This window comes from Parus major, chromosome 7 (genome assembly GCF_001522545.3).
Source record: "Parus major isolate Abel chromosome 7, Parus_major1.1, whole genome shotgun sequence".
Lineage (NCBI taxonomy): Eukaryota > Metazoa > Chordata > Aves > Passeriformes > Paridae > Parus > Parus major.
In genome coordinates, this window is record NC_031776.1 from 37,445,365 (window position 1) to 37,455,017 (window position 9,653).

The following is a 9,653-nucleotide window of genomic DNA, read 5'->3' on the forward strand; positions in this document are numbered from 1 at the left end:
GCACTCTGACTTGTTTTAGATCTTTTCTCCCTTGCTGTATCATACAAGTGACAACTGATGTGCTTTTGGCTCAGCACATCTCTGCTCACTGTTCTTGGCAGGTGGTTCATTACATCTTGACAGTTGAAAAAGACCATGACATGGACATCAATGACACTGATGCCTTGTGGGGAGAAACAGGTATTTCCCTTCTCATATGTTTCCTAATTAGAGTTGCTAATTTAAGAATAGTGTTTTCACTCTTACTTTTTAAATTTAATTTTCTACAAGAAAAATAATGAAAAAGACCAGTTTTAATAATAAAGTGCAGTTTATAAGTATAGTTTTAACTTACTGAATCTATTAATCTCAAGTATTGAAGAACTATTTTATATTAAAATTACTGTAAATTACTGACTTTCTAACTAAATAGAAAATTGTGGAAATAGAGTGCTTAAGTTCTTAGTGTGGAATTTTATGGGATTCTCTGTGTGAGAACGTTTGTTTAAATATCATTAGTTTTCAGGAAATGCTGGGCCATAGCCTCATTTGTTCTAATTAGGCAGTGGAAGAAATGACCAGCCTTTGGACATCTGGTAATGGCCAAATGTAATTTTTAAGGCAGACTGTAGTGGCTGCACTGCAGTTCCCTGGTGTGCTGTGTGAGTGGTTTCTCCACTCCATGGAAACAGCCGAGGCTGGGGGAGCAGCACTGGCATCATGGTCAGTGGCTTCTCACATCCCAGAGAAGCAAATGCACTTCATTCCTACACGTGAATGAAACCCTTGTTGCAAAAGCAGTGAATTCTAAAAGCCATACACCTGTTTCTAAATGAATTTTGCTCTTCAATATTTTCCTGTCAGTGTTCTTTATTGGAATCCTTGCATACTGCATTGGGAATCTTCACTCACTGAGGAAGTGAACTCCCTACAGGGGGACTTTTGAACAAGGCTCAACTCTTTTGCTTGTAATATTGACATCCATAACAGTTACTTTCCAGAGTTGGAAACAGAGTTGTTCAGCTCTAAACAGTTGTTATAACTGTGACAGTGCAGTTTCATCGACTGCAGAGGGAATGGGTAAAATAGTGCTAAAAAAGAAAAATTTACTTCTTCCTGCAGTGTTTGTAATTTCCTTTATTTTCAGCATTCATTGGAATTTGAAAAAAATTCTACTTGATCATGTTTGAAAATGCTAAATGCTAGTAACACGAAATTCACAAGTTTACCCACTTCTTAGTAGAAAATGCAAGTTATTAGCCTTTAGAAATTGGGAGGGGCAAGTCCTTTGCTGATTCTTGCACACAGCACACACAAACTCATTTTCTAAATGCTGTTGGAATGACTGGTTAGGCTTCAACACAAACAACAAAAATTGAAATTTAAAGTTCTGTTTAAAACAATATGACCAAAATAGAAGAGGGGGAAAAATCATGATGGGGAAAGTATTTTTTGTTGTTGTTCTTTTCAGCTTTCAATAAGTGTCACAGTGAAAAGCTGAAAGAATGGGGATTCAGTAACACTCACATATTTGTGTATGTGTCCAAAGGCCAAATAAACCAAGAGCTGATGTTGATGCAAATGCTTTCTCTAGCCCTGACAGCTGCTGCAGGAAGAGGGAAGCTGGAAGTGTGCAAGTTACTCCTCGGGCACGGAGCGGCCGTGAGCAGAGGCAGCAGGAGAGGAGTTCCCCCGCTCCTCTGTGCCGTACGGCAGGGCCACTGGCAGGTCTGGCACAGCTTTGGGCATCTTTTGGGAGGTGGTCCCTGATTCCTCCCATCTCCAGTTTTGAAAATAACTAGTGTCAAATTTTCTAATAGCTGAAGCATCTGCTTCAGTGGGATGTGCTCAGAAACTTCACTTTCAAACCCTTTGTATCGCTTGAAATAACTTAAAAAGCACATTGGCCTCACAACAGTCTTGGGTATAATATACCTGAAAAATAATGTGTGTTAAAATATTTTATTTCCTAGACCAAGATCAGAGCTGATTTCAGATCTTTTATACTGCTGCTGTGCAGAGAGAGAACCTTGGATTCAAAAACCTTTCTCATGCTGGCCTTTCCTGTAGGGAGAAGGCCTTGGAACTGCAATCAGGGTTTGAGCTACATTGAATTTCTCAGTGGTTGCCATAAATGCCAGCTTAGTCCTCTTTATAAAAGTTCATGATATGATGTCTGAAATCTCAATCTGACAATTACATAAACCCAAAGAGCTCGTAAGATTGGGAAAGGCCTCCAAGACCATAAAGTCCAGTTGTTGCCCAGTACTGCTGAGGCCACCAGTAACCCATGTCCTCAAGTGTTACCCCTTCTGAATCCCTTCAGGGATGTGGCAGATAGGAATCACACCCCTGCCGCTGTACCAGGGCTGGACAGCACTTGCTGAGAAGAAATTCTCCTAATATCCAATCTAAATCCCCACTGGTGCAAGGAATGCATTTTTAAATTGGTATTTTCTGTTTCAGATTGCTAAACTTCTAGTGGAGCATGGGGCTGACGTGAATTTAAATGATAAGCAAGGCCGGACACCACTGATGGTGGCTTCTTGTGAAGGACATCTGAGCACTGTGGAATTCCTCCTTTCTGAAGGTAGAAATTAAATAATGGATTACAACTGCACCAGGGATTGCATCCAGATGAGTTGAGCAATTTTTCCATTTAAACAGAGAATCTTCCTAATGAAGTTCATTTTCATTTTACAGGTGCAACTGTTTCATCTCTGGACAAGGAAGGACTGACAGCTCTGAGCTGGGCGTGTCTGAAAGGCCACAAGGAAGTGGTTCGGTATTTAGTAGAGAAAGGTGCAGCAACGGATCAGACAGACAAAAATGGACGAACACCCCTAGACTTGGCAGCTTTTTATGGGGATGCTGATATTGTAAGTATAACAAAACAGAAAATACAAGGAAAAGTTACAAAAATTTAGAATTTAGAAAAAATACTGCCTACCAAAATAGCAAATTTGGGGAGGTAGCCAAGATGGTTACACTGCTCTCGACTGCAGTGAAAGCATTGCTTGCTCAGCAGAGCATTTTCTAGATGAAGCAGAAGCACAGAATTACAAATTTCAAACCCACACAGGTCCCTTCTCAGGGTCCTGGTCAGTTGGTGCCTTTGTACAGGAATATCCCAAGAAGAGGTGTAAGGAGAAGAAGGGCACACTCAGGTCTACGTGCACTGTGGACAGATTCAAGAGGTCAGCAAGGAACTAGACAGAACAGCACATGCAGCCTCTCACACTCACATTTGTGTTTCTCCAGCTCACATAGCCAAGCTCTGGTTCAGGTGCTGCTGTGGCATTCAGGTGCACTGTAGCACGTTGTCCCATTCAGCCTTTCCCTTTGTCTGAATTAACTTGAAATTGTAAACAAGCCCTCAGGTTCCTTAGTGGCTTTGGTAGTTTTTAGACAACATGTGTTTCTGCCCATGACACTGTGTACTGCAGACTGCTGGAGAATGAGGGGTGTCCAGGTTCCTTCCTGTCCCTGCAGTTGCTGTAGGACATTGTCCTGGAGTGGTGCCAGCTCCCATTTCCCTGGCCAGACCAGTCCCATCAGTAGGTCTGTGCTCAGCCACTGGCCAGGCTGGGACAGGCACAGTGCCAGCGAAGAGCTCCTTGAGCAGGCCCGTGGCCGTGGCTCGTGGGAACTGTCCATGGGCAGGACTGTTGGTGCCTCTTCCCTTGCAGGATCACTGCTGGTGGCACTTGGGTAAGTAATGGTTTTGGGAAAGAACTGCTGCTCCCCTCCAGCCTGCCCGTGCTGTGGTGCCGTCAGTGGGTTTGAGATGGTTGTGCTGTGCTCTGCAGCATATGCTCAGTGTGTTTCAAAGATGACAAGGTACCTTAAATATTTCATTGGTCTGCCTTTGCTACCAAAAGCCATGTTACAAAGCATGTCTCATCCCTTCTCCCAGGTGCAGTATTTGGTGGAGAAAGGAGCAATGATTGAGCACGTGGACCACAGTGGCATGAGGCCGCTGGACAGAGCGATTGGCTGCCGCAACACCTCAGTCGTGGTCATGCTGCTGAGGAAGGGAGCTAAGCTAGGTTAGTGAAACTGCCCTCTGCCAGCACAAACAACTGGATCCTGCTCTGCCAGAATTAGTTATTTCCGTAAAGCAGATGAAATAAAACACCAGATTTTTGCAGGCTGTCTGGTTTGCAGCTGCCCACCCAAGAGAAACAATCTCCTTTAAAGGCAGACACACAAGACTCACTTTAGAAGTGAGGAAACATAAGGACTTTTATTCTGCTCCTTCGTAGATGTGTGCTGATGTTGAGATCTGGAGGAGTCACTGTATATGGTTACTCTGCCTGAATTACCTTAAGACAAGCAAATGATGATGGTGCTATTACTGGTACATAACTCTGGCACTATTAATGATTCAGATTAAGAAGTTTTACTTCTAAATAACATTATTCTAATAAACTATAGAACTGTGTATTTTTGCAAAGGGTAGGCCAAAACGATGTAGTTCATGTATTACCAGTAAGCAAGTACCTGGTGCAGTTGTGTATGTGATAATTACTGAATATTTAGTACCTTTGAATACTATTTCATATTATTTGGGTAGTAAGTGTCATCAAATACAGGTTCTTGGGCCTGAATTTAATTGTGACTTCTGTACATTCCTTCACAGGGTTGAAATGTATCAGACCATTTAATACCTGGCTGCTGTCCAGGTGGTGGCATAGATTTATTTTAAATGTGTACACCCTAATTATTATGATAATTGCAATACTAGTTCCATGTAGGTGGAATATATACTGAAGTAGGACCAGGCTTTCTACTGTGGTAGACAGCAGAAACATGCTGTCTTCTCTTTTGTCAGAGACCCTTAAAATTTAACTTGCAGGAAATGCAGCATGGGCAATGGCCACCTCCAAACCTGATATTCTCCTGATTCTTCTGCAGAAACTGATGGAAGAAGGAAATATGCTGTATAAAGTAGGTAGATTTTTATTTTTTTCTGGCAGCAGAACATTGGACTTCTGCCTGAAGGTAGACTGAATGCCTTTATGCCTCCTTTTCAGCTATATAATCTGATATATTACTACTCTGTTCAAAACAAAACGAGAATCACACATGATTTTTTCTGGTAATAATAGTATGTATTAGTGTGAGTATTATCCTCACCAAATACCTTTGAACATTTCAGAAAGAAACACGAACCCTGGTTAACTTGCAGGCTCTCACCGTGCTTGTCTGACAGTGTAGTTCATACTGTATATATTTATTAAAACATCAGTCTCTGTGTTTTCTACTTGAAGGGCATTTCTTGGTAGATGTTAAATATAAATATGTTTTATTTATTGCAACAGTATTACAGTATTAAAAATTTTAAAACCTCTTCTTCCCTAAAATTTGCAGAAAGGCAAGATGAGGGAAGCAGCACAGCGCTATCAGTATGCACTGAGGAAGTTCCCAAGGGAAGGCTTTGGTGAGGAAATGAAAGCCTTCACTGAGCTGAGAGTTACGTTATACCTGAACTTGTCACGATGTCGCCGCAAAACAAACGTAAGCTCGTGCTGTTGGTCTGCTGCCCCTCTGGCATTGGGAAGCTGAGAGTTACACCCTGCTGTCTTACTGGCATTGTATGTGGACATCTGTCCCTGCTGTTTTAGAATCCTTTTTGCTATATCCTGATCTTGGGCTTCATCACGTCAATGAACAGGCAGCTTATAAGATGAGGGCATGTTGTCATGGGGGATCTATTACAGCTGGTCTTAAATCACACAGTTATTTTGGAATGATAAACTGCTGGATCATTGTGGTACTTTGAAAATTAAGAGTGAAAGGAAAACACTGCTACCAGCCTTTGGTACCAAACAGTACATCCAGGTGCTCTGGCTATGCCCATGTGTGCTTTGAGCAAATACCTGCTCTTGCTGACTGGGGCAGGAGCCTCTGGAGCACGACCTGGAGCTGGCAGCTTGCTTTGACTGTCGCTGGGTAATGAGTGTGTTTGATTCTGTCACTAGGATTTTGGTATGGCTGAGGAGTTTGCTACCAAAGCCTTGGATCTGAAGCCTAAGTGCTATGAAGCCTATTATGCCAGAGCAAGAGCCAAGAGGAACAGCAGGTACTGTTTGATTCTGTGCATCTGTCTGCACAGATTTATTTTTTTTAACTTGACATTTTTAATAAATTGTTATTTCCTGCTAGTTATATTTCAAATTTGCAAAGAAAAAGATATTTTTTAGTGTTCTTTGCATTTGTACTAGGTCTCTCTATCAGATAAAGCCAACCAAATAGCCGTATTGAATACTCTGTAAATACTTATGGGGCAGTCCAGAAAATAACAAATTCATTTTAAGAGGGATCAAGTGTAACAGTGAATGGGTCTGCTGCTCCACACGTGGCCAGCAGTGTGCCACCCAATCCCAGCACTTCATTAGTTATTGCTGAGTTTATGATTTATTACTGGCTGCTTTGGTGGGACAGAATATGATGAATCATTAGTAGTTGAAGACAAAAACAAGGGGAGAGAGAAGGAACTATCTCTTCAGGTTGGAAGAGTTGCAAACTATAGTTTGTAGTATAGTATAGTATATAGCTGAAGCAGAGGAAGAGGTGTCTTTTTGGATTCACTGTGTCTTTCCTAAACGTATCAGTAAGTGGTCATAAAGCAGAGTTCAGCAGGTTCCCGACTTGAGGTAACTCTGTCTCAAAAGCTGTTCAAAGTGTCAGTTCCTGGTGTTCACAGCAGAGAGTTCTGCCTGCCTCCATGGGTTGTTAAGATATTGGGTCTACACTTCCACCATAGTTAAGAATTTCTTGAGCTGGAGAGCTTCCACTTCTAATTTGTCACCACCTGCAGCAGGAAGCAACAAATCAGGATATTTTGCTGCAAGGGTGGAGGTGGATTAGTAGTAGGCAATGCTGGGACTCAAGATTTTCCCCAGTTTTCATTGTTTACTTATTTATTCCTAAACAGAAAGCTACTTGCTGCTCTTGCTGACCTACGGGAAGCCACTCAGCTGTGCCCCAGCAATCAGGAGATAAAACGTCTCCTGGCTCGGGTGGAAGAGGAATGCAAACAGTTCCAGAGAACACAGCAACAGAAACATCAGTCTCCACAGCTACTTGAACAAACCAACAACTCTGATAATGAGGAGGAGGGCATTGTACCAGGTGCGAATGATAATTTGAATCTTCAGGACAGGGAAGATGAACTGCCACACCCCAGTGAATCTGTTTCCCCTCCACAAAGGCTGCAGTGTCCCTCGACTGCTTCATTATTTAGCAGGACCCTTCAAGAAGGTGTTCAGAAAGCTCAGTTTGTGTCCCCTCAAAGTAGAACAAGCAACAAGTACTTGAGAGAGCCAGGCTTGATCATGCAGCCAACAAAGCAGGCACAGATTGTAAAAACTAATCAGCATCTGAGCTCCAGCCAGCCTGGATCTAAACCAGGAAGCAGTCAATGTAGCACCAAGACACAATCATCCTTGCAGCAGCTTCCCCACAGTCCCTTGCCCACCCGGCACTCTAAAAGTCAGTATGTGGATGAGACAAGCACATTGGCATCTGGAAGCGTTTCCACAGATCCCACTGCTGAGCTGCACAATGAGAAGTTTGTGTCCAGCCAGCGTTCATATACACAGCATCATGAGCCTCTCTCTTCTCGTTCTTTTGCTAGTAAATCTAAACCTGGTGACACATCAGCAGCCTCTGCTCCAATGCATGTCAGTGACTCAAGGCAGCAAAGCCCTGTACCCAGTGGTGGCTCTTCTGGCTCTCCAGCCAGCAGTGTGATTCTTGCCAGCTCATCAAGCAGCTTCATTTCAGCCAGCAGTTTGTCAGGCAGTGTTAAGGGGCTGGGCCCAGATGTTCGACTCAAGGAGAGCACTGTCAGTCAAGCTCAGGGTGCTGAGCACCGACCTCGCAATACTCCGTTTATGGGAATCATGGACAAGACTGCAAGGTTTCAGCAGCAAAGCACACAGTCTAGTCGCACTTGGCACTCTCAGGCAGCAGATTCGCTATCCACAAATGTCGCTTCTGCAGGCATTCAGCCTTCCAACTTGGAGCAGTTCTCAGTTAAACACTACTCATCTAAAGGATCCTCTACAGCTGCAGCCCCAGGAGATGGCAGCCAGAGCAGTGTGCAAGCAAAAGAACATGAGGAGCTCATGTGCCAAATCCCTCTCCACTGTACAGACAGCAGATCACCCAGCCAAGGTTCTCATTTATACCCCGATGCTGTAGGCAAACTGCCATCCCACAGCACTCAGGACGGCCACCTCAGTCACATCAGCACGGCAAAACCAAAGCGATCGTTCATTGAATCAAATGTATAAATACTGTTCTGTCAATGGACCGGGTAGACCTGGCTCACACCATCGCTCTACGAAACACTGAGTGCCTGGGCATGGCTGGGTCCTAGGGAGCAGTCTTTAATGGGATACAACCACTTCCAACTGTTCCTACCATCACAGGGCAGTGACAGTAACTGGAATAACAAATTTGTGTAGAAAGACTCAGATTGGCCTAGGAGCCCGAGCAGAGAAATCCTTTCCATTACATGTTACCATTAAATAAGCGTTTCCTTTCACGTAGGGTTTCAGTCTTGGCTTTGGGTTCTTTTTCTCACACATAGTACTCGTGCCTCTCAAATGCTTCTGTGCTGGTGTCTCACAGCAGCGCTAAGGGAGAAAATCTGCTGCAGAATACTCAGATCTGTACATGCATGCATTTTTTAAATCAAATTATTTTAACACTTTTCTAGTGGGATCTAATTTGGGTTGCATGATGTACATTTAGGAAGCATAAATAATTTGTGTATGAGTAAACTTTAAGCAGCCATGCTTTGATATGTAAATAAAACTATTTTTAGTAACTAGAAGCAATTAAATAAAATGAGTGACATTTGCATGTGTATTGAGAGGCTTTGACCATATTGGTTATTGCACTGAAGAACACAATATTATGGCCTATTAACAATAATCGCACTTTATATAGGGTATCTAATCACCTTTGGGTGCTATCTTAAAGCAAAATGATCTGTTGTTTATTTGTGAAAAGGTACCAGTAAATGCTTAGTAAATGCTTTTATGGAAAACCCAAGAAAGGGATGGAGTGAACGTGGAAGTTTAAGGAAAAGCGTATGTGCAGTTGCATGACAGGATGAAGTTGAGAAATTGGTTTTTTGAGGAAATGAGAGGTTTTATTGGCAAGAACATTCTGAAAATGAACTGCTGCAGTGACATTCCTATGAGTGCAATTCAGTTGGAGTGCTCAGCTTTATACTCTTCTCATCATGCTTGATTACAGTGTTCTGTGTACATTGTAAACAGCTGTACCCAGCTCTGCACATCCTTTTGCAGTTTGCATCATTACACTTCAGCTTATTTATTGTTTACCGTTTCTTTGATATTTTGTACAAGTCCTATATTAGTCTTGTCCTGTAGTTCTATTTTTGCACAGCTACTGTATTCTTTCCATACAAAATAAAGATTATTAATATACCTGTGGGATGAGACACAGTCTCTGATGGTTACAGGAGAAACTCTATCCCAGCTTTTCCAACTACATGTCCAGTACTGGGGAACAGAGAAAGACACATAAATTGTGCTTTGTTGGAGTAGAAAAAGAAATTTAGTTTCTATACTTTGCTATTTCTTACCTTCTGAATGACTGACTTGGCAAGATGAAGACTCAAAACTCATAAA

General features: G+C 42.5%; 1 protein-coding gene across 9 annotated transcripts in view; it reads left to right on the forward strand.

Annotated features, from left to right (window-relative positions):
* TANC1 (tetratricopeptide repeat, ankyrin repeat and coiled-coil containing 1) overlaps positions 1–9,449 on the forward strand; it is a 60,161-nt gene extending 50,712 nt beyond the window's left edge. For all 9 annotated transcript variants that reach the window (XM_015634146.1, XM_015634148.1, XM_015634149.1 and 6 more), the window contains 9 exons: positions 102–180; positions 1,574–1,707; positions 2,446–2,569; positions 2,683–2,858; positions 3,896–4,028; positions 4,838–4,929; positions 5,353–5,499; positions 5,964–6,064; positions 6,920–9,449. In XM_015634146.1, coding sequence (XP_015489632.1) covers positions 102–180; positions 1,574–1,707; positions 2,446–2,569; positions 2,683–2,858; positions 3,896–4,028; positions 4,838–4,929; positions 5,353–5,499; positions 5,964–6,064; positions 6,920–8,282 — 2,349 coding nt within the window. In that variant the 3' untranslated portion in view covers positions 8,283–9,449. The remainder of the gene's footprint in view (positions 1–101; positions 181–1,573; positions 1,708–2,445; positions 2,570–2,682; positions 2,859–3,895; positions 4,029–4,837; positions 4,930–5,352; positions 5,500–5,963; positions 6,065–6,919) is intronic.
* Positions 9,450–9,653: the final 204 nt, after the last annotated feature.